Consider the following 26,376-nt stretch of genomic DNA (forward strand, 5'->3'; position numbering starts at 1 on the left):
ATCTTTTGATACCAAATAAGTGTAATGTGAATTTTATAGCAAGTCAACCATAAATTCTTGAAACGCATTATTTTATTTTGCCCCTATTATATATAATTTGAACGTGTATATCTTGTTCAAATTATATATAATAGGCTCTTTTCTGAAAAAGACGTCAGTACCATTAAGCTTGTTAGCTGTATGGGCTGCTAGTGTTAATAGGCTATTATTGTCAGCTTAGAAACAAATGTTAAAAATTTATCCATCTCAATCACACTCTAGCTGACTGCGCTAGCTTATTATGACAGGGTTCCCCAATTAACAGAGTAGGTTTACACAAAATGGCTGATAAATATTATTGCCTTTTCAATTTCGTTGTTATATTCGTAGTCCATAATCCCTGTTTTTTCCATACCAACCAGAGTCTTACCATCTATCTTTGTGTGTTTGGTAGTGCCATGAGGGTCTGGTCACTCCTCTGCCTCTGCATTGTGATAGTTGGTCTAGTTACCGCTGAGGATGATGAAGAGCTAAGCATTCCAGCACCAGAGGTTAGTATTACCGGCCGTCCTAAAAGATGGTTTGAACCACCGATGAATTCATTTTCTCCTCACGATTACTTTAACTCACGAATTCTTCCACAGACTATGCGAAATTTGAGTGAATATTTAACACTGAAGCGATTTCTAATATTCCATGTTCAAAATTTTACTGCATCGCGGTTTCGTAAATCATGATATTATTATACACAATTTTCCTTAAGATTAATATATTTTGGCTCATGCTTTCATTCTCCACTTTAAGATCACATATCATAGGACGGGTGCCAGTGGTAGTAGCTGGGTAAAAACTTATTGGAACTTATTGATTTTGAGATATCAGTGCGCAAAGTGACAGCATTACAGTAATAATGAAACAGACGCGTAAGGACAATAGACATGGGTTTATTGAATGCGTGAAGTTTATTTGGGAAAATATTTCGACGATTGAGGTTGCATAGAACTGTAAACAGAAGCTGTCGTGTTTAACTACATTCCATTTGAGCCGCTTTAGAAAGGGATTCCATTCTACGGCGTTTTAGAGATAGCTGCCATTAACTGTTCATTATTGAGCTTATAAGAGCTTGTAATCACACTTCCACATATTTTGTACCTACAACACAGCAGAGTAAGACATGGTGAACCTTTTGATGCCAAATAACTGTTATGTGAATTTTATTGCAAGTCAACCTTTAAATATAATTGTTTAAATTAGTTTCAGCCGTACAAAATTAGCATAGCCAAAAAATTATTGGTATTTTGCGTACAGTGGCTCCTCGTCATACAATTTCAATTTGTTTCAGCATTTGAATCGTAAGGCGAAAAGTTTGTATAGTGGTATACGACATTTTTGCCTTAAAAAATGTTGTATACCACTCTATACGACCCATAGTAATTATCTATGGGTCGTATAGAGTTACCCGTGGTATAGAAACACCTCGGTAAAAATCATCTAAATTTATATACTTAAGCATATTAAAAATTAACAATATAATATATGAACCATAGTAACTATAGTTTATTTAGTGGTTATGATCTGTAATAAAATGTAATGTTACGATGTACTATGTGCAGTATGTACTGTAGGGAGTACTTCGAGACATAGTATAACATAAACATTGAATTTGTTTAACTGAAATTAATTTAGCTTACTAAACACATACTTAAAGTTAGGTTTTAGTATGTATTTTTAACTAAACAGAGCTTCCATTGAGCATTTCGTATACTCGCTAATATGGTAGTTCTTAATAAGTAACTAATGTTGCATTTTCATGCTCCAAACACAACTTCAAAAGTGATTATTTCTTCAAAAGAACAACTTCAAGTTTTTTATGCTGTCAGAGAAAGTTGCGTGTGACATCTATAAATTCTGATCACTTTTTACCCTAATAACTGCTGTATCCGTCAGTCTGTCTGACGATCTGACATGGCTCACTGGATGGTCATGGTACTAGCGTCATACAAGTCCAAAAAGAGTTGCAAATGGCATATATCATGTCTTAATAGTTGTGAGTTCAACCTAATTGTTGTTTGTTCTATGTTAGCGATTTCAGCAGATATTTGCTAAGGTTATTTTTATGTACATGTAGGATTGGTTCATAATAAAATTTTCTGTATGTTGCGGTTTTCAATTCAAATTACGTTGAATTATATTTTATTATGCTGATATAAATTATAATATAAACCTAAAGATCATCATGGGTTTTGCAATTTTTAGCAGTTGCTGTTTTTCTTTGTCAAATGGTAACTTGTAGGACCAGTATTTTGGACAAACGTCATGAAATAGCTTGTGTATTTTCGTTGCTGAAGCATGGAAATAAAATGCTGTGCTAGTAACTGGTTATCGAGATGATTTATTGGAAATGTGACTTTGAATTGCAGGTTCATTATCAGCCACCCTCCAAACCTTCAAGCTCTTATCTAGCTGAGACATTTGACGATGGACTAAATAGGTGAGTGTCACGTGGCTGTTTGTTTTTAGCCTTCTAGTGTATATGTAATATGACATTAGGCTGAACTATTCTATTGAATGCTCTGACAGCCGGTGTATTGATTCTAAATTACATTATTTCATCATAAAGAAGAATGGTAGTGCCATCATGTTGTTCTTTCGACTGTTAGGCATCTCGATTAGACACGTGCGGACATTTTTTGCAATAAATTTTCTATTCCTAGCTACACGTTGTGAAATAATATAGCAATAAGTTAACTCATTTGCACCCAACTAATTTCCAGGCGATTAGCCTCAGATACCGCTATTTTTTTCAGAAAATTGCCGTAATTCAAATTACTACTACAGGAGACAGACTTGAGATAATTTATATCAAATTTCAAAAGAACCAACCACGTCTCCTTTTTCAAACTATATTACATTCATATAGACAATTCGTATGTAGATGTAGACGTTCGTTTATGTAGATCCGTGTCTCAAAGAAGGTAGTTTCAGGAAATTTCCAATTAAAAAAAATTGTCATTTGCTGAAACAAAATTAAATTTGCACCATAAAAATTACATACTATACAAAATTTGGCTGAAACAATTCATTTATTACAGACAATACATATTTATGAATAATATTTTTACATATGCAGTTAGTCATGAACATGAAAATCATGAAACTCTAACTTCGAACTTTTCCTCACGAGCATCATCCTTCAAAAAAAGGATAGCAAATCTATATGCCAATATAACTCCAATAAACGTCATGAAAATGTTTTAAATAATAAAACTAGAAATTCCACTGTCATACAGCCCACGACCAAAGTAATAATGGAAAAAAGGGTACTGTTGGTTGTTGAAAAAGTAGTTCTCAGCAGGAATTGACAGAGTATAATGTAAATGAGACTTAGACCTGTAGACTGTAAAGCTGTAGACCTAAACTACTGTACGCAATTTAAATAACAACAGCAATAATTAAATATGTTTATTATATCTCTGAAATGCAATATTAAAAGTAAAATATATTGTAATATACAGTTTGAAAGTTGGTTGTGTTGAATGTAGAACGGTTTTGACAGCGATATGTAACAGAAATAAATATTAATAAAATAAATATTTAACTATCTCAAACTTATGTTTTACAATAATAAAATACATATTAATTCAAGCTGTAGACCTAACCTACTGTACGTAATTTAACTAACAACAGCAATAATGAAATATGTGTATTAAATCTCTTATTATATTGAAATGCAATATTAAAAGTAAAATGGTAAGCTGCCGTGTAATATACAATTTAAAAGTTGGTGGTTGGTTAAAATAAATATTAATTCAAGCTGTAGACCTAACCTACTGTACGTAATTTAATTAACAACAACAATAAAGAAATATGTTTAGTATATCTCTGAAATGCAATATTAAAAGTTAAACGGCAAGCTGATGTGTAATATACAGTTTGAAATTTGGTTGTGTTGTGAATGTAAAATGGTTTTGACAGCGATATGTAACAGAAAACAAGCGTTCGCATTTACGCGTCTGGAAGTTTTATGCATATGAGTGAAATAAAGAAATATTCTTGTCATAAAAGGGGGTTGTAGTAACGCCCTACCTTGTAGATAAGATGTAAAAAAATCTGGCTGATGTTCTAGATAATTTGAAAAACCTTCGGTAATTGGGCAAAAACGTAGGCTGATAAACTGTGTACCACATTTTCGTACCTGTAAATCGGTCTACGCCTCAAACAGTCTCAAAGAGTAGACAAACCTTCTTGGCAATTAAACAATTCCATAGACTGGTGAAATGAGCATGTTTTTCTCGTGCTCAATTGCGTACTGCTAAATAGTTCTACTATCGGTCGCACGGCTTTATTGGCGTTTCGTAGGTCGGTCGAAACTATTAATAAACCAAGCTGTTCAAGCGTTTTGTGGCGAATTTTGGCAGAATTAATCTGTCTATTTATGTATAATCCGATTAGATAGGTTGGTTTTAGGAATTTGCGGTAACCTTTCAGAGGCTTGGTAACATATTTAAATAGGTTTATATGCGTTTTGTATCATTATTATACTTGAACGACTTTACTGAAAAATAGTTAAATTTGTTGATAAGATTTCGTAACAAGGGTTTGGTGACGGCCGTTAACGGATAGTGTTTCGGGAGTTGTGTGCACATGTGCATTTATCATAAATCTCCCAATCAATCGCTTCGCTCTTATTTGGTCGTGGGAATATGTTCAATAACTCTGTTCTTGACTTTTCAAACTTTATAGACAGCTCTAAGAATCAATATGATCCTATCGAAACTAAAAGATAATGTTAGTCTGACTACGGCTGGCAGCGTGAAAAGTGTATTTTTATTTGAGCATAACGATTCAAATTGGCAAAATTAAAACTTAATAAAAACTTTGAAACATTAAAAATAATGTTTTAATTTGATTTATGCAGTCTTTCAATGTCTTACCACTTCTAAATCTGCATATTTACTTCTGGAGTTGAAAAATTATCACAAACGATAAAATTTCAAGTCGGCACAATGATTTCCGGTTTTGGTAGAAGTTGAGATGGGTGTACTAATTTGGTTATAAATTTTGCCAGAGACGTCGTAGAGGCATATTTTAAAATTTGTCTTATTGGCCAGAATTTTTTCTTTTTAGCTAATCAAAAATATTTTTTATGATTCAAAAATTATGATGCAAGAAGTTGGTAAATTTCAGATGCGAGTTCGCTTGCGTTGGGTGCCTAGCAACGTTATAAATACGCCAGCTAACTCTCGTCTGGTTGCGAATGAATTAAGAGAAGAGCAATTTTTGGAAATCATTGTAGTCAAAATGGTTAGGGAGTTTTAAAGTGTTTTAGTCAACTCACATATTCTTTAGTTTACATCCTAAAGCAGTTCACTTGATGCGAACACGTTACAGGCAAGATACTGCTGGGACTGACTACAAATTTTGGTGTAGTAAGTAGATCTAACGCTGTCATACAGTGCAATCGTATGATGTGTCCATGTCATATGTTAAGAAAACAAATGATAGGAACACTCTTTTGGAAAGGGATTCCAAACTACAACGTTTTTGTGATGGCTACGATTAACTGTTCGTTTTTTTAGCTTTTACAGCTTGTAATCACATTATCACATATTTTGCAACTACAACACAACAGAGTAAGACATTGTGAATCTTTTGGTACCAAATAACTGTAATGTGAATTTTGTTGCAAGTAAACCTTTGAATAATGCTGTCTGGCTGCTCCCTGTTCTGCCATATATGTTTCGCCCACAACCACTGTTACATGGATCATCTAGAAGCCCGCGTAATTTTTTTCAGTCCCAAGCGGGGCTCTCATGGAATAAACAAAAAGTGCCGTAAGCTACACCGCTTTGCTTTATAAGGTAGTGTTAGCTATTACTACACAGATGTACACTATCTCTCCTCATTCCAATGAGCAACATTATGGTAGCATACTTTTAAGGATCAACAATCCTAACTTTCATTACTTATGATATTGACTCAAGGCTGGTTCACACTATATTACTGTATGACGGCGTTTTTGTTTCGGCGTTCATCAGTGATTATGTGAACTGTAAACCCATGGCACCGACGAAGCAACACGGATATATCCGGAAAGATGGCAGCTGTCAAACTTTTCTGATATTGTACCGGCATCGACGACTGCCGGTACAATGTGAACCATTTCGGCGATAGAAATTGGCTGTTGCAGATAGCGTGATTTGTTTCCGTTTATAATAGTTGCTGCAAGACTAGTATTTGATTCAAGCGCGCGAAAACAGAGTTTTATTCATTGTTTTCTATAAATAAATCATATACAATTCTTCTATGCAAAATTTGCACCGAATCTTTAATCAGTATTATGGCTCCCTTCAGACAGTTCATGTTGGAATGTCAGGGACAATTTTATTTAGATGGCAATCTATTTTCCAAAGGAAAAGGAATGATGCAGATTTAAATGTTGGGTTTGGTCAAACCTTTTGGTCTTTATCATGTCTTTGTGAATCTTTCAGGCTATAGCTAACGTACATAACTGTTAGTCTAAGCTTATTCAATTATTTTGTCCGTATTCCACTTTAATAAGCTACATATTTCGCTCATTCTTTAAAACTAAGCATGATCTAGGTACGTGGAAACCTTGAACAAATTTGTTTCAAGCGGTGTTTGCGTTAAGCTTTATGTTCAGCTCCCTGCCTTGCTTTCCAACTGGAACACACATACAGTATGTCAATTAGGCCACATTCCCAAGTTCTAAAAATACCCAAGGCATTTTGACATGCGTTTAGAAAATGTTTTTGAAATTAGATGACAGTGACATTTTCAATGTCACTGTCATCTAATTTCAAACACCTTTGCATTGTTTCATAAAATAAATCTTTGCTGAGAGGACTTATAAATACATTTAATAAAGGTTACTAAACTTCACAGTGTTTGAAGATCAAGTCTTTGGGCTCCTGACTATCATGAAAATACCAGCTGTTGTAAATTGAAGGGTGTTCCCTTTCTTGTGCAATTGAGTGTTTTTTTCATTTTCTTCAGACAATGTGTCAAGTCCTATTTGGCACATGCAACCATAGAGTTATCTTCCTCTAGAGTGATAACTGCCTTCAACAACACCAGCGTTTCCGGTGCCAACAAGGAGCGTTTAGGCCACACTCCTTTTTTGTGCTAATCAGTCGTAGTGATTGACTAGATCAATAACATCAGCCATGAGAAGGGCTGAAGAAGGATCATGAATTTTCAGTTACGATAGTAATTAATGCTCATATTAAAGAAATGATGATTATAGTTTTTTACTCTAATATATGCTTATTATTTAAAGCAATTCAATACCTACCAGGGATCGCTAAACATATTATGGAAATGTTTACTTCTCCATATCAATTTCCATAAACATAAATATTTCCATAGTTTTAGGGAAATGGATATGGAAATTCTATTTTAGAAATATGGAAATGGAAATAATATGGAAATGAATTTGGAAACGCTATGGAAATAATATGGAAATGAAGTAGGGAAATGTTATGGAAATGAAGTAGAGAAATGTTATGGAAATGGAAATAATATGGAAATGAATTATGGAAATGTTATAGAAATACTATGGAAATGAATTAGGGAAATGTTATGGAAATGGAAATGAATTATGGAAATGTTATGGGAATGAATTATGGAAATGGAAATAATATGGAAATGAATTATGGAAATGTTATAGAAATACTATGGAAATGAATTAGGGAAATGTTATGGAAATGGAAATATGGAAATGTTATGGCAATGAATTATGGAAATGGAAATAATATGGAAATGAAGTAGGGAAATGTTATGGAAATGGAAATAATGTGGAAATGAATTATGGAAATGGTATGGAAATGGAAATGAATTACGGAAATGTTATGGAAATCGAAATAATGTGGAAATTAATTATGGAAATGGAAATAATATGGAAATGAATTACGGAAATGTTATGGAAATCGAAATAATATGGAAATTAATTATGGAAATGTTATGGAAATGGAAATGAAGTAGGGAAATGTTATGGAAGTGAAAATGTTATGGAAATGAAAATGTTATGGAAATACTATGGAAATGAAGTAGGGAAATGTTATGGAAATGGAAATAATATGGAAATGTTATGGAAATTAATTATGGAAATGAAGTAGGGAAATGTTATGAAAATGGAAATAACATGGAAATGAATTACGGAAATGTTATGGAAATCAAAATAATATGGAAATTAATTATGGAAATGTTATGGAAATGGAAATAATATGGAAATAAATTACGGAAATGTTATGGGAATCGAAATAATATGGAAATTAATTATGGAAATGTTATGGACATGGAAATAATATGGACATGAATTATGGAAATGTTATGGAAATGGAAATGAATTATGGAAATGGAAATCAATTATGGAAACGGAAATTGTGACATACACGTAATCCCTGATACCTACACGACTTGCAAAGGCACTAAATAGATATTGTTCAGTAAGTGAGGTAATGCAATCAGTTACTCATAGATAAGATAGATAGTCATACTGGGGTTGTATTACATTAGTGTGATGGGAAGCTACTTGACTGCCATCAACTATGAGCTGTACTACCGGAGTTGCCCGAGTAATAAAGAAGTCTGGACAAAAAATTTATTTTTATATAACATTTGCCATTCTAACTTTTAAACTTCATATCATGAGAAAATATTTTTAAGCAGTTCAAATGAATTAAAAAAAAAAGAAAACTACTGTAAAGGTTTTCAAGCTTTTTCAAACAACTACAACTTTTAAATTTCATATCATGAAAGAAGTGTTTTGTTGGAATGAATTACGGAGAAAAATAAAACTGTAAATGCGTTTAAATGTAAAATAATTAGCAAGTAATGGCTAAATATAATCTGTTTAGCTATGATTACATTATAAAATTATTTAATAAATAAAGTAATAAAAGTCTATTTTATTTTTAAATAATTATCATTTAGTATAATTAAGTATAATTTATTTTTATTTAACATATAACAACATTTGCCACTCTAACTTTCAAACTTTTTGCTTGCTTACATCAAGCAAAGATGTCCACTAACTAGTGGACATCTTTGCTTCACGCTAGTCTATGTATTTGATTGATATGTATTGAAATCTAATATTACATGCAAGGCCTGTTTGTGGATGGTGGTGTCAATGAATCACTCTATCACCATACAATGTCAATACTTCCAGTTGATGGCAGTCGATTAGCTTCCCATCACACCAATGTAATACAACCCCAGTATGACTATCTATCTTATCTATGAGTAACCAATGATAACTTGGAGTAACTTCTTGCATTAACTCCCTTACTTAACACTATCTAATAGTATCTATTCAGTGCTTTTGCAAGGCATGTAGGTATTGAATTGCTCTAAATAATAAGCATATATTAGAGTAATAAACTATAATCATCATTTCTTTAATATGAGCAATAATTACTATCTTAACTGTGGAAATTCATGATCATCTCATGGCTGATGTTATTGTTCTGTCAATCACTACGATTGACTAGCACAAAAAGGGGTGTGGCCTAAACGCTCCTTTGTTCGCACTGGAAACGCTCGTGTTGTTGAAGGCACAGTTATCACTCTAGGGGGAGATAACTCTATGCATGCAACCTACCAGTAGACAGTCTTGAGGCTGGCATACATTGTATCGCAGCGTTTTGGGGTTGTCCTGTCAGTTATTATTCATAGACTATATGCACTGTAGATGTATAGCATCATCAAGGCACAATTGGCACATTGTGTGTGCCTGTTACTCCACAGTTTATGCAATGTGTACCACTTCGACAATGGTGATTGGCTGTCACAGATTAGTCTGTCTATTGGTCATTGCACGATAGTTGATGCCGGGGCTAGTATTTCATTGTTTCAATGACCACACTGTGTAATGAGAACACTATGTTGCAGAATATTCACTGGTGTGAATGGGCTTGTTACTGTGTGAATAATGTTATAACAGACGATCACTGATGGAATGTAGGATTACTACCTACTGTGATACAGTGTACCAGACTATAGTTGTTACTGCTTTCGATCTCTGAGTTTATTCACTACTGCTAACTTTTGTCTTCAATAAAAAGGTCTGATGTTTATTTGAAACAAAAATTTAGCAATAACTACATGTGGAGTTGAAGTTCTCTGTTAATATCAGTATTTAAACATAGTCATTTGACCCAATTTTTTGATGAGGGAATTATATGACTATTTCAGTTTACCACTCATTCATGAGTGGTTAGATAATCACAGTAAAAGTCACATTTATGTGGTTTCATATATGTAAAGTATTCAACTTTGATGATTGTTAGAGTGTGGAAATTTGTAGGCTGTTGGCATGTTGAGCTATGACACTAAAATGTGCAGATAAAAAATATCAGTCTCACCTGCAAAAGCTACATAAAATACATTTGCAAGTTTCAACTTGGTATCAGGGCTTTATGATCATCGCTAAACAAATCAATATATATGTAGAAAGAGATGCGATTTTGCGTCACCAAGTTTGCTAAGATGTGTTGCCAGAGTCTATACTTGTTTTTTAATCAATTTGCAGTCGATGGGTCAAATCAGCAGCCAAAAAAGAGGGTGCCGATGAGGATATTGCCAAGTACAATGGCGAGTGGGAGGTGAAGTCCCCAGACACATCTGCTGTAACTGGCAATGTTGGGCTTGTGCTGACAACCAAGGCTAGACATGCTGCTATTTCCACTAAACTAGATCGACCATTCACCTTCTCTGGCAAGCCTCTTGTTGTCCAGTGAGTATTGATTTAGATAGTTGATGGTTTTTAGTGCTTAGTGGTGAATTTGCTTTTTCACTAATGTTACTTTGCATATTGGCTGGCACGGTTCAGCCAGGAGTTGCACTCACTAACTAGCAAGTGTTATTGAACAATTATGAATATATATTGTACAAATATGGCTGCGTAAGTTTGAATAGTTTGATAAATCGACCATCATATTCCGTAGTGTACGAAACCTGCTTAGACTGTTTGCAACTTTACGCAAAAAAACGTCTCTGCTATTTTTCTCAACCGTCCTAATGCGGATGTTGAAAGTGGTGCAACTCAATTGCAGCTTTGAGTTATTGGTCCTGAGTTTTCTTTAACTTTAATAAAAGTCAACGTTCAATGTAATAATAACTTACACCGTTTTTATCTTTCCAATTTTGCGTCCGTAAGAGGATCATTCCAAACCTTATAAAGTTACACAAGGGAAAACATCTGTCGTGAACATTAGCCTGTGACTATATAAACCACTAGCAAATTTTTGTAACCTAAACTTGTAATGAGCATCATTTAGCGCAAGCCCTAAGCAAACAATTTAAACAATAGACTAGATAGAAGTATTGAGAACTATGCTTGGGAAAGCAACTTTAGAACTGCAAACATAAAAGCTATCAGTTGCTTGCGCGCTCAATACAATGTTACTCATTTGTAATTTTTTCTACAAAGAAAATTAATTCTTTCTAGTTAATATTCCCTAGCTTCGTTATGGCAGTAATACGTAGGGACTGCGTAAATTATATATATATATATATATATATTGTTTATTCTCCAATATATATATGTATATATATATATTTGTCAAACTAGATTTGCTAGTTCTTTCAAATTCAGCACTTTTAAACTTCTCATTAAGCGAGAAGTTTGCTTACTATCATGACTTTGGGCATGTCAAATGTTTAACATCGAGTACAACATAAACTAATAATATCAAAATATCGATGATCACCACACCTAAAGTTGCTATTTCATTTCCAAGCTTCATGATGATTTGCTCAAGATTTACCCTTCTAAATTTTCAGTCATTGACAGGAAACGTGTCATGTATGTAGTAATCCAGCTCAAGCGATGATCTCGTTCTCTGCGTCTTTTCAAAGACCTGCAGCTAAGAGGAGTCATGACGGTGACAAAAATAATTTTAGAGACATGCAACTATAATCTAACAAGGAGTTATTTTATCATTGGATGAAGTTTAATCAATTGGTCTGTAACATACCGAGATGGTTGTGTGACTCATTGTCCAAGATGTATTGGTGTCAGTATTGTTATGTAATAGCTGTCCGCTTGGCTAGCTTATATACTTTCAATAAAGATTGTTATATAAACTATCTGTGTAGTTCAATAACTAGTGAAGAATATATCTATTACGGATATACATGTAGCTGTGCATAGATCTTGATAGAGCCGAGTTTCCTTTATGCCTGAGCATTGCACTTTTACTTATTGCTTTTATCTATTTTAACAAACCAGGTTATACTGCAATACTTTAATCTAAATGCCAGAAAATCTATTACTTATTAATATATCATTTTCATAAGTCTAAATCAAACATGGTAACAATACAAACTGAATATTCTCTTGTTTGTCTTTCCTAGATTTATCAAAACAGTGCAAATTTCTGGCTTCGTTTGGTATGAACCTTATGCGCTACAAAATCATGGAGTTTGCAGATTTTAACATGCCGGCACAGTGTGACATGTCGAAATTAAGTTTCAACATGAATCAGAACGAAGATGTTACTTTCCAAAAGTTTTGAAACGCACATTTACATTCTTTACAAAGCTAACATAGCATCTTTTTAGTCGTACAATTAATGAGGCGTATAAAATCCACTTGCTACCAAAACCTTATAACCAATTAATGGGATTTTCTCGTGAATTTTCAGTTGCTGCGCGGAAGTATATCCCACATGATATTTATCTTCATCGAGTTGATTTTAGTGTGAAACTGTTACGCTGACTGTTATTGGTTTCCTTTGCAGATATGAAGTCAAGTACCAAAATGGAATGGACTGCGGAGGCTCGTATATGAAACTGTTGTCTGATGTTCCTGGTCTCGACCTGGTAGGTAGTTTTATTACTAGCAATAATGCATGACGATGACGACGCACTATTGTTATTCATATTTAGTTGCAACTAATGGTGCATTTTAAACCGTTTAGTTGTGAATAGTCGTTGTGAATATAATTGTAAATAACCTTTCACTTCTTACATCAAGCTATGGCTAAAACTACCTTCATCAAAACCAGTTTTGTTGGTTTACAGGTGCAAGTACATGGCGCAACCACAAAAATGTATCTAGATGTGTAATGATGAGCACCAAAAACATGTCCAATTTAATGAAAGATGTGGTTGCCTCAAAAGGGTCGATTTAATGAAATTTAGACCAATAAAAGGCTAAAAAATCAGCTACAATTTGATGTTATTTTTTATCTTTATAGACTAACCCTGTCCAGAAGTATAAGCATTTGAATGAGGCCATCTTTTAATAAGCTCAGATTCGAACGGGTGCGTCATTCGTGACAAAACGAGTGATACATGTGAAAAGAGTCCACGAGCAATAAATACAAGATCTCTTCATTAGCCAATCATCAGGATGAAATTTTTATATAGGTCATATTAAATGTTATCGATCGTAAAACGGTTTGTCTGTGATTTCGAAGATTCTCATTGTTAAGGACTTTACTCTATTACTAGTTAGTTACGTGCATCGGCTAGTAGTAGATTTTAGTAGCTACATGCGTCGACATCGATATTTAATTTACTGATTTAATTGACATCGTTAATTTACTGAATTACTGCACCGGCACATTTTATTGACGAACGACAAATTGTAGTAATGCTCAGTTCAGCGAAGGTGACTCAAAGTTTTCTGAGCGTCAGGTGATTAAAGATTGGGACAGACAGGTTATGGTTAGAGCTGACAGGCAGCAACAGCATTATCCTTCAGGGAAAGATAGGGGAATGGAACTATGTGAATAAAAACTTTATGCTGCGATAAAAAATTTTTGCCTTGTAAAAATTATATAATAAAATAATATTGTTGAAGACAATGCAAAACATGATTTGCAGAACATATTGAATACATCATAGCCCTGTTGCCATCTGTGCTGAAATCTACTCTGATAAATGGATTTATGTAGTGTAATCAGAGCTGTATTGGCATGTACTTCTACATAGCTCGACTCAATTCCAACGGACCAAATATTAAGTTCAAAAAGTTTTATGCTCCACCCTATTAAGGAAAAACAGGTGAGTCCACACACCACCAGCCAGGTGCAAGAATGGCTTTAGTAATCCTTTGCCAGAATCGGTGGGTTAATTGATTTCAACGAAATTGACATTGTTTTGCGTTCACCATTTCGGTCAACTCATAGAACCATATGTTTCGTACTTGAATTAACTAATTGAAATGTGACAAATAAATTTTCTACAAATTAATACTGATAATGCCTAGATAACGTTGACTATACATGACTTTTTGGGCTGCAGTTGGTTTCGCCATGTATTCGAACATAATCTTTTCAAAGATGGTGGCGTGCTTATTTTGTTTAGTAACTAGTTTCCGGTGTGGGTAGCAACTGAGAACTTAACTGATACAAAGGTCGCGATGAAATAAGTTAACTCGACCCAATTACCGTATACCGACAGAATCGCAGTCAGTACTCAGATGTTTACACAGCATTTAGAGGAAGCTAATATGACAAGTTTTAATTTCCCCTATTTGAGGCGAGGCGTTTGAGACATTCATAATAATGTATACGTAGCTGTATTCGAAATTTTATTTTAGCCAACATGAGCAAATACCAAATAAAATATATGCCAATAGAGCCGCGTAGGACTAGACTATCGCAATAGCTGATGTGAATAAGAGAGATAGAGATAAATCGTATTACTCGTTACATCATTTGGGCAAGTTTGGGCATGTTTTTTGGGCCTGAGCGTATTTACCACGATTAATTTTTTTCGATTTTAATCTTCAAATATCTTGACAATGAGACCGCGTAACACAACAAACAACATATCAACTGATAGACAAAAAATGCTTTCTTTTGAAATCAACTAAAATTTGACGCAATCACATCTTCAAATCTCAGTGTTTGTCTTTTTTGGTAGACTGTATGTCCGGTTTTTTATGACACAGTATTTTTTTAGTAAAGATTTGACAAAAGATCTAGCTATCTAGGTAAGTTACTTGAATTCATTAGGTAACTATTATTTTGTCCGTGGAGTGGCTAGTAAGGCATCTATGTACATAACAAATAATCGGTAGTCCGTTTGCTACTATAATTTTCAACAGCTACCTCTTTCTTGTGAGGCAGTGTCTTTATGATTTTGAACAACTGGAAAATCTTTACAAAAGAATTCATAGTTATTCATTCTGTTATATGTATTAGCACAAGCAATACTTATGCTGAAATTGTGGTAAATTAGATGGTCTTTTGTTGTGTTGGTTAACTCTGGGAAGGTTAGTAGTCTGTATATTACTGCATTGCTGTTGTACATTGAACAGAAACAAGTGACAGACAAGAGTGGCTACACAATAATGTTTGGACCTGACACCTGTGGGATGGACAAGAAGATGCACTTTATTATGAGGCACAAACATCCTAAAACTGGTGAATATGAAGAGAAACACGCAAAAAAGCCATCTGGCAATGTAGATGTCTATGGGGACAAGCAAACACATCTTTTCAGGCTTACTGTCAAACCTGACAATAAGTGGGAGGTGAGTGTACCTGGGCTTGTTCTTTTACACAGAATAGAACCTTTACCATAATTCGGGCAAATCCTTTCAATTGCCCGAAGCAATGGTTGAAAGTTTGAAAAAAAACTGTCATGCGGGATTGAAATTCGTAGATGTAATCCAGCATTACGTTGAGTATAAATGTTATCTTACAGCAATTTTGCTTGTTGTTAAAAAGATACCCTGAGGGCTTCCACCTAAAAGGGGGCAAATGAACAAGATGTCAGTTAGGTCTTCCCGCCACACCAACAAACTTCTTTTATGTATTACCAATAATCAGTCATTAATTTACGATTGCTTTAGATTTCAAAATCTTACAACATTCAAACATTCATTGGCAACAAATCAACAAAGTTCACTTCTTAATTTACATCTAACGTTTAGTATAATCGACTTCAGCTATGTAAACGATCATGCAGCAAAGCTGTAACACTCTTGATTGTCAGATAAGCAAGATGCAGACTCTATTCTAGACCTACTCATTGCAGCTAATTAGCAGTACTGCAACCATTACTTCCAATCTCCAACTCATCTTATCTCATACTTGTTCTAATGACAAGTTTCAAAATTGAGTGGACATACATATTTTTCTATTTTTTACTAAGGTCATGCAAAATGATTCACTGTAGTTGGTTATAATGCATTAGTAAATTTTGAAGATTGTGTATGTTTACGCTAAAAAATTGCAAGGAAAAGCCCCGGAGACCACGGTTGTTTGTTTTTGTGATATTGAAACTTTGTTGCTTTTGGGCCAACACTTCACTGATAACATTCAGTCAATTATGCCATAAACAGAAACGCTTACAGTATGTATGCTTAATCTGTACTTGAAGTTTATTTCCCACTACAAACTTCTAACTAGACACTGGGAGAGTAATTAATGGCAGCTGCTTATGGTTCATGTGTCTCTTTAGAGTGCACAGCGAACAGAGCAGTATTTGCAAACAGAAACCTTTTGCTTGCAGTTAGACTATTACAGCTATATAAGCTTACCTCCTATTTTGTATCAGTTGTAAGTGGCTGCATCATGAGTGTGGAAATTAAAACGCATGACTTGGCCCCATTTTAACTGCCCACTATTATACCTGTAAAACTCCTGCATAAGGGATAACTGTGAGATATTATTGATTAGTAGATGAGTAGATCTGAGTTGTTATATAAATTATACAAAACATGAAAGCTTGATGAAAAAATTTTTCTGGTTTTTAGTTCATTTGAGGATTGTGTAAGAGCTGCTTTTACATTCATTTAATTTCCAACTAGATTAATTTTTAGCCCAAGTAGACATGTGTTTTTTTGTAACCTGCCGCGTATTTTTATATTGGGCTTCATAGTTTCTCTACATGAAACAGAACTTTATATCATTGATGTTTATGCTTACCAGAATTATAATCATGGATCAGTGGGCAAGCTTTTGTTTCGAACCACAACATGACAATCAGGTAGAGGGATGATGTTTAGGTCAGCTCCATAACAAACATTTGATTGTCTGTCTAGGTGCACGTAGATGATGCCATGGTGAACTCTGGCAGCCTCCTTGAGGACATGACACCACCTGTCAATCCACCAGCCGAAATTGATGACCCTAAGGACTTCAAGCCAAGTGATTGGGATGACAGGGAGAAAATACCAGACCCTGATGCTACAAAGGTTTGTCTCTCCTTCAAGATCTATGATCCATAGGAGAGTCTATTATTTGACACTTTCATAGATCAGTGACCTCTCATTCCTTGATGTACAATAACTTAGTTTAAGTAAAATACCTCTATACAGTTTTATAGATGTAGGGCTAATATTTTATATATCTACATAGTGTTTACACTCTTTCTGCATCCGTGTTGTCAGCCTGACAACCTAGAAAAAAGTCTTTCTTTCTGATGACTTAAATATTGTCTCAAGAGTTTTTGATGATGCCCATTCGAACACATCTGTTATTTGCTATAAATATTAGTGTCTAGTGTAAACTTGCCAACTTCTTCAGCCAATAGATTGGGATGAGGATGCTCCTGAGTTTATTCTCGATGAGGATGCTGAGAAGCCTGCTGGTTGGTTGGATGATGAGTCAGAGCTTGTTGATGATCCAGATGCTAAGATCCCTGCTGACTGGGATGAGGTTTGTTCTTGTTGTTCTGATATTTTGTCCAGGCGTAACTCTAGTATCGTACTAATAGTACTTCAACTCTTAGTGGTTCCACTGGATGAGTCCTTCTGTGGCACCTGAGCTCAGTTTTTCTTTTAAATGTTAACTGGAAGCATTTTAAATTTATGTTTTTGCATGATAATAAAATCGTTGTTTATCTCCATTGATTTTTTTGTTGTTACAACAAAATCAGTTGTGGAGACAAAATTAGTCATAAAGCTAGCTCTTCCCTTTGGCGTAAGGGGCCAATTTTTCCAGCTAAACAAGTATGAATTGATGATGTGAATGCTGGGAACTCGCCAATACATGATCACGAGCCAAATTAGCTTAATATTGGCCATTACTTATAATGCATAATACTTACTACGCGTTGTTATAGGCGATTAGTATTTTAATTGAGCATGCTGATTGCTTTACCGCCTTGCCACCTCAATTTTCCGCACATTCTGGGAAAGGTCAAACCGGAAAGCAAAAATACCAAAAAGGTTTTTTTGAGGTCACCTAAAATCATGTTGGTATATGTAGGAAATGGATGGAGAGTGGGAAGCTCCCAAGATTGATAATCCCAAGTGCCAAGAAGCTCCAGGTAGGGGATGCTGAACATAGCTGTTCAATCTGTATTTGTCATTCCATTGAAATTGAATCCGTGTTTCATTATCGGCATACGGTTGGTCCATATGCAAGTCTAACTCACAGGTTGTGGTGAATGGACCAGGCCAAAAAAACGAAATCCTGACTACAGAGGCAAATGGACTCCTGGTATGATTGATAACCCTGACTATTCTGGAGTGTGGGCTGCCCGCAGGATTCCCAACCCCGATTTCTTTGAGGACAAAGAACCATACAAGATGACTCCCATTGTGAGTTGTGTGCTCTCCTTTTTCTTCCTCGGTTTTACCTTCACCACTTTTTTATCCGAATCGTGAATTATTAGTTGAGTCTTAATGTTTCGAAATCACTTTTTTTAAACGCTCACTGAAAAACTAAAATGTTTGTAATGGAAATTTAGAAATACCACAACATTTACACCTGTGTTGGTGTCTTGTCAATGCTTTAGGTGCTAGTGCTAACTTTGGATCAACCTGTAGTAGTGTTTCTTGTTTAGCCATTGCGAGTTTGCCATGGAATATCCATATCAGTCTATCTGACTGCAGGGTGCTGTAGCCTTCGAGCTGTGGTCTATGACAGACGGTGTTTTCTTTGACAACGTACTGATCACTGATGACTTGGCTGTTGCTGATGCTTGGACCGCACAGACGTGGCAGGTCATAAGGGACGCTGAGATGGCCGAGACAGCAAGAAATGCGTGAGTGTTTGTGCACTTTACTTAAAGGTTTACTTGCAACAAAATTCACATTACAGTTATTTGATATCAAAAGATTCACCATGTCTTACTCTGTTGTGTTGTAGTTGCAAAATATGTCGAAATGTGATTAAAAGCTCTTAAAAACTAAAAAACGAACAGTTAATCGCAGCCACACGAGACCGTCGTAGTTTGGATTCTCTTTCCAAAACGGCTCAAATGGGATGTAGTTGTTACAGGATGGTTTCTGTTTACACTTTCATGCAACCTCATTCGTTGAAATATTTTCACAAATTTACTTCACGCATTCAATATAACCATGTCTATTGTTCTTACGCATTTGTTTTATCGTCATTGTAATGCTGTCACTTTTAGCACTGATATCTTATAACTTACTGTAAAAATTTGTTAAACTTTTTAACTTTAGCTCGAAGGAGTACATATCATTGTCTGACATTTATGACGAGCCTGTTAGTCACCTGTGATAATCGAAAAGTGCAGCAAAAGTTATTTGCGAAGTATTGGGTCACATGATCAGATTAGGACTTGACGATTAGACCAAGCCGAAATAAAACTGTAAAGTAGCGAGCATCTATATTTGATACGGGGTCTTCGGTGAAACCAGAAGTGTTTGTCATAAACTAGTGCTACGATAAGTTTATATTGAGCCTTTTATTGGCCTTCAATTCACGTGAGAACATCACGTGACACGACAATAACCAAACTGTAATGACAACGTCAGAGAAATAAAGAGATTCCAATCTACGGCGGCTTTTCGTTTTTGACCTTTTAAGAGCTTGTAATCACATTTCCACATATTTTGCACCTACAACACAACAGAGTAAGACATGGTGAATATTTTGATATCAAATAACTGTAATGTGAATTTTGTTGCAAGTCAACCTTTAATACTCGGAACTGGAGCTTGTGAGACTGTCCATTGTGCTCAGCGAATTATAATTGTATGGTTGGGAAAGAGAGTTAACCTTTTGAGCAAGTTTGTTTTCCGAGGTTACCCCTCCGTTAGCAAATCAACCTTGAACAAAATTATCAACTCGTTGTACTCTCTGGTTTGGTTGTAACACAAAAGCGGTTTGATGTTCATGAAAAAAAATAAAGTGACATCTGGTGGAAAATTCTCTACCAAATAATACATACGATTGATGACCAGACTACAACAATGTAAATGAATTATTTCGTTGACGTGGTTTCAGAGACGGTGTGCCCGAGAAGATCGATGGTCTGCGTCAACAGGACTAAAATCTGATTGGAAGGGACTAAGGTCTAAATCTGACTCCCTGACCTCTGATTCATCCATAAGATGGTTTACGAACTAATCTGAAGACTTTAAAACATTTAAAAGGATGATTAACATGCTTTTTAGCAGCAGTGTGCGAGCATTAGGAGTCGTCGTTGAAGTCAGTTTTCTAGCTCCATATTTTTTTCAATTGAACTGAATAATGACTCTATCAGTCTGATGTTTTACTCAAGGTAGTCCCTTGTTTGACTCGGTCCAATACTTCGGATGTATTTGAAAAACTGTTAGAAAATGCAGACGTCAGCGACATTTTATTGCCGCTCTGCCTGTGCAAAATATAGGCAACATTAATGTCGCTTCGATCATCCTTTCAACGACTCACATAGCATCGCAGATAAGCCACCGTAGCAAGCTGGTGTCATACAGGTTCCTTTTAATGAGTCGGTTGTTTCCTTGCAGGAGACCGTTGCTTCAGCCTGTCTGGGATGCTCTCGAGGATAAACCATGGTTGTGGGCGGTGCTGGTAGTCAGTCTCCTGATTCCAATTGGCATAATATTTTACTGTTGCACCGGATCGTCTAAGGTATGTCACCGCTTCCCGACCTATTAATCCACTATCATTGCTGAGTTGGCTTAAATGGTAGCACACAATCAGTATCACGTCTATGTGCATATCATTAATTATATGTTTGTAGCTAAAAGTTAAAAAAATAACAAATACATGTATAATAGCATGTATGGAGTGAACTCCAATGTTCACATAATCTGTGTTGCAGGTCACATTCGTGATATCGCAAATTATTGACCATCTTTATTTAGAATTTGCAGTTTAGAAGCTACAAAACCATTTCGTATTTTAACTTGAAACTTTTTTAACCTGGGAGTAATCTTAAAGACCCATCTGGGTGAAATACTCAGGGAGTTGAAATCATATTCAGACTGGCTATAAGGCTATGGATGGCTCTAATGATCTGCTGACAGAAGTGCTCGTGGTTGGCTCTGCTGTTTAATAGCACTGTATCTAATACAGTCAACCCTCGTCGTATGATTTTAATTCATTCGATGTTGGCATCATAAGGCGAAAATGTCGTATCGAGAGGTATAGAAACTCACTGTAACTATCTAATGCAAACACCTACTAAAAACATCAGAATTTTATGTAAGTACTGTACATAATAAAAACTAGTGACAAGTTAGTATATTTATAACCCTTTGGCCCTAACAGTGGGGATACCGGCATTCACATTGCTCTATTCACAAAAGCTGTTTCTAAGTAACATCGTGAGCCAATCAAATTAATTCTTGCACAAGATGTTAGACCATAAATTTTACTGCCATTCGTAACAGTTTTCAAATATCTTAATCTACTTCCTTCGTTATAATGACAAATTTTATTAGAAAGATATCGCAAAAAATTGATAACACTTGTTCATTTGTAGGTCATAAATGATTGTGATGCAAATGAATAATTTTATGGTGCTAACAATAATTTTCCAGTATATTTTGAGTCATGAAATGATAATGAACATGTGCTCAACGGATATGATACTACTGTGCATGTTTTTACGAGTTTTTAGAATCGAACGAACTTTCATAGTTTTAGCCCGAATAATGATGAAATACTGTTTTTTTTCTGTTTGATGACATTTGCTGCAGGTTGCCCGATTTTTTTACTAGTGTTTCACCAAATGTCATTGTATTATGTATGAACACATTTAGATGTATTCATAAAAAGTTTAAAAACTTCGGATCGTTGGACAAATTGCTCAGGGTTACAGACCCGCATTGACAAGAATGGCCAGGGTTCAAAGGCATTCATATTCCTTTGAACACTAATAGTAATTACACGTATGGTTATTTTACTAATTTACTTATATTTTATTTCATTGCCATAGTAATCCTTTTCTTACTTCTTCCTTGAATGAAGTTATCCACATCGTTATCAATCTTATGACCCATGGTTAATGAATTCACTTTATGTATGCAGATATGTCGTTATATACTTATAATGAATAAAGTTTATAGTAAATACTATATGAAATGAAATATACAATGAATTTTTACATTCGCTTACTTTTTACCAATTTTTGTTTCGCTCACACAATATCAAGCATTTACAAAATGGAATGTTAAACTGGAGAGAGTGAGCATTGTATATCTTGCGGGCGTTGTGTGAGAGATTTTGACGACTAACATGATCTTCGTGATTTTTTCTGACGTATTCAGCACACTGACAGCCAATTTTGAATTTCGCAAGCCATTTTCATTGATGTCATATGGCGCAAAAATGCCATAATGAGGGGACAGTAAAACATCCTGTTCCACTTCGTATTGCGAAAACTGTAAAACAGGGACATCATAACCCGAGGATGCACTGTATTGCACAACATCCTCCATAACCGCATTATTAGGAGACACACTTTCTAGACCGCTTTGAATTTCATATACAGTCAACCATGGATAACTCGCCCTCGGATAGCGCGAACAAATGGTTAACTCGAACGGTTTTTTTAGTCCATTCCCACGTAATGATAAATTGCTTTAGATAACTCGACCTCAACTTTGTTAACTCAAAGTTTTTTACCCAACAGCTACCGAAACGGTTTTTTATCGCTTTTGAAAATCACTTTCTTTCAAGCCATAGAGGTAAACTTGAATTTTTCGTAGTTCATAGGCGTCGTCATTACCATCATCGGCAAAATATTTTTGTCAACGACTTTTCTAAAGTTTTGGTGATATTTTATTTTTACCAAACATTCGCTTCGCGATGACCCTTCAGAAGCAAGGAAAAGTGAGGTAACCTTCGCATAAACTTCAAGAAAAATGGACAAAATTGATCTTGGTTAAAACACTAAAAAAAGATGCCTTTTCTTCTGAGCATTTCAACAGCGATAAAGTTTTGCCCATTTTAATCTAAACGAAACGTCCTGGCAATAGCATCACCTCAAACATCAAACCAATCTAAAGCGATATAAAAATCTCTATACTTTTTGGTAAAAAAATTTTAAACTTTACATTAGAAGCATTTAATTTGAAACAAACCATTTATGCTTTTGATTTATATTATAGTTTGTTTATGTACATGCATCTACTAGTAAATAAATAAATACATGGACTTGTGACAGTGCTCTGATAACTTGAACGCTCTGATAACTCGAACACTTTCGCTTGGTCCTGTGAAGTTTGAGTTATCCATGTTCGACTGTGTATATATATATATATATATATACACATACATTATTAGATTATGCTTATAATTATTTTATTACTTACTCGCAGCAGTTCACATCAACACTAGTCTCTCAGTCTTTTTCGTGTGCATCCTAGTACTGATTAAAGCAGTTCTCCTACCAGACTCTCCGACATTACAAGTTGATTTCTTAATGCTTAGTCGCAGTTAATTGGTTTTAGAAAAGCATGTATATTCATTATTGCGCTAGAGTACTGTACCAGCTGCTTGTTTTAGTTTGAATTCAGTTGAACAGTAAAATCTCGAAGCCTTTTTTAAATCTTGAAATTTACCAATTTGGTGAAGTTTGTGGTCATCTTACAATAATACAATATAATAATTGATGCATTGATTTATGGGTCAGGCGGTGAGTTAAAGGAAAAATGCTGAAATGAAAATGAGTGTATACTTATGAATGTTTTCTTTCAAAAAGGTAGCGATTGATACGCAATAAATCAATATTGTTTGCTTTTGAGCTTGCAGTTAGTAGCATGTTACTACAATCATCGCCATCAACTAATACATTTAGATGATGATGATCATATAATAGAAATGGTTGACTTTACATTTGATACATATAATAACTTTACATGCCTGTGAGTGTTCGAGATATATTTCCTATAATTTAGCAATATTCAATGTTTCGAATCATCTTTCAATGTATGATTTTTGCAGGCAGTTAAATATTTATTATATATATGCATATATTTGTATATTATAGATATATGCATCATAAGTCAGTTTTGATTTTTTAATTAACAGTGTATTATAGTAGATATAGAACATTATTTTTCACGTTAATTGTAATTAAAAATACGTTCTAAGTTAAATTGTCACACTGTTATTATATTTCTGCATTCCACTTGTCAAAACTAAAACTGCCTGCAGGAGGATGTAGGCAAAAAGAAGAAGACGGATGCTCCAACTCCTGATGATGCTGCCGAGGAGAAAGAGGATGTTGATGATACTGGCGCCGCTGGTGATAGTGCACAATCCTCCCCAACCAAGCGCAGTGGCTCACCATCAAAGAGATCCGGTTCACCATCAAAGAGATCTGGCTCACCTTCAAAGAGATCTGGCTCACCTTCAAAGAGATCTGGCTCGCCTTCGAAGGCAGGGCGGGCGGCTTTAAGCGAGGTAAGGCCCCGTGCTGTACCATCTTTCATTTCCCTTTCAAATTGCCTTTCCATTTATACGGTTCGTAGGTAACACGCTCATAGGTAACACGCACGGGTTTTTATGACAGCCTAATCTGGGAGGTAATTGACTGTAATAATAGATGCAATGTAAAACTTGCGCAGGTGTGGGTCATCCAATAACTCATTTTTGGAAATAATAGTGTTGTTCACCGGTAGGCCTTGCATCGCACAGGTGATGGTTACTTGCTGCATTGTTGGTGGAAGAAGCAGTCGCTCATTCAGTTTCATTGGATATACTCACTTTGACCAAGCATTTTAAATATATTGTTGGTATTTATATAAAATATTAACTTGCTGATGCACTACTTCACAGATGTTATTTTGCTGTTAAACTATCTGGGATAATCAGCTCAGATTTGAAAGACTTAAACCTAGTAACGAAATTTTAAAAATGTCAGCATTTTTTTTAAATTTTGATTTCATAGACCTGGTTACAGACGTATCGACAAACTTTGTCTTTTCCATTATTCACACTTTGGCCATATGTTGATTATATGTTGTCAATACGCGGTGTCGAAACAAAAAAACATGTTGGTTTACATCAGCGGTGATCAAGCCAAGGTATCGGTGACTAGATTAATTGACTCTAATGAACATAATCTCGATTCCTTTTTTCTTAGTACTTCAACCAGCTAGTTTCATCTAAGATTTGCTTTCGGACAACTAATGCAACAGGGCTCCATACCAATAACCATTTTATGTATGGCAAAATCATTCCAACTTACAACATATATATAATGCTTTTGAAAATTGGAGAGTTAAATTTTAATCCTGTGAACCCACCTATTTAAATGCTTTGCATTTTCACCAATGAACTATTTTAATTTAATTTACTACCATCCCGAATTGTGTATGATCCATGTTAGGTAACAAATGTCTTCACAAACTATGCATAACGGTGATGAACAATCCAACAAGCATCCACTGTGTTGATCAGACTGTCCACGCGGCGGCGCATCATTCAGTAGCCGCAGTAGATAGCTATGCTATGTCCCCACCTGTCCTCCATTAAACTTTGTTTCGTGCTTGAATAATCTTCTCAAGTATCAACATTGAACCAGACTTTTTTCCCTAACTAGCTCATTTTTACCAATGATGCGATGGACACATGATCTTTTTGCAGCCCGCAGAAGAAGAGGAGGAGGAAATCACAGTCGATGATAGTGAGGAACAAAAACAGGAGGAAAGCGTAGAGGAAGTAGATGCACCCGCTGATTCACAGGAAGAGGCGGAGCCAACTAGACGCTCACCTCGAAAAAGGAAACCTCGCAAAGACTGAGCTCATTATCTGTCTTAGGAAAAATAATTCGCATCATGCAAGACAATGACAGTCCGATTTTCTGGTGCCCTAGCAGTCAGCAGTAGTGAACATGATTATTCTAACTATACACTTTGTTGTGTAGATATATGAGGACATGTAGATATATTGTCTAATTGATGTCTGATCACCTCCATCAACCTAGTCCACCCATCTAACTATTCCATTGCTTCTTCAGGGCCGTCAATACTATGTTTGTTCATTTATTGTATCGTAGTGTGTTAGCCGGGACTCCCCGCGACTGCTGCCTTTTTCTCTCCTGCTCGCAGCTTGTGTCAGGTTTCCTGCATGATTAGCCTATGCCAACGAACCATTCAGCTTGTGATCCTTTTTGTTACATTTATTGAATAAATAAAAATCTTTAAAATTATGGCGTATTCAAAAGTGACAAATTGTATAAAATGTTTTCAAAATTCTG

At 35.2% G+C, this 26,376-nt stretch overlaps 1 protein-coding gene across 1 annotated transcript; it reads left to right on the forward strand.

The window, feature by feature from the left end:
- Positions 1-433: 433 nt before the first annotated feature.
- LOC137402213 (calnexin-like) lies at positions 434-26,328 on the forward strand. Its single transcript, XM_068088711.1, has 13 exons — positions 434-530; positions 2,400-2,470; positions 10,535-10,738; positions 12,747-12,828; positions 15,278-15,493; positions 17,009-17,161; positions 17,493-17,624; positions 18,177-18,237; positions 18,348-18,511; positions 18,806-18,957; positions 20,672-20,795; positions 24,330-24,578; positions 25,764-26,328. Exons 1-13 carry the CDS (start codon positions 438-440, stop codon positions 25,917-25,919), a joined length of 1,857 nt encoding a protein of 618 aa, XP_067944812.1. The 5' UTR covers positions 434-437; the 3' UTR covers positions 25,920-26,328.
- Positions 26,329-26,376: the final 48 nt, after the last annotated feature.

This window comes from Watersipora subatra, chromosome 8 (genome assembly GCF_963576615.1).
Source record: "Watersipora subatra chromosome 8, tzWatSuba1.1, whole genome shotgun sequence".
NCBI classification, from domain to species: domain Eukaryota; kingdom Metazoa; phylum Bryozoa; class Gymnolaemata; order Cheilostomatida; family Watersiporidae; genus Watersipora; species Watersipora subatra.

Bases quoted from the DNA above. Each gene is read 5' to 3' on its own strand.
- LOC137402213 (XM_068088711.1), top strand. From the start codon at position 438: ATGAGGGTCTGGTCACTCCTCTGCCTCTGCATTGTGATAGTTGGTCTA. The intron at 12,829-15,277 runs GTAGGTAGTTTT...TACATTGAACAG, and splicing joins ATGTTCCTGGTCTCGACCTG to AAACAAGTGACAGACAAGAG. The intron at 15,494-17,008 runs GTGAGTGTACCT...TTGTCTGTCTAG, and splicing joins AACCTGACAATAAGTGGGAG to GTGCACGTAGATGATGCCAT.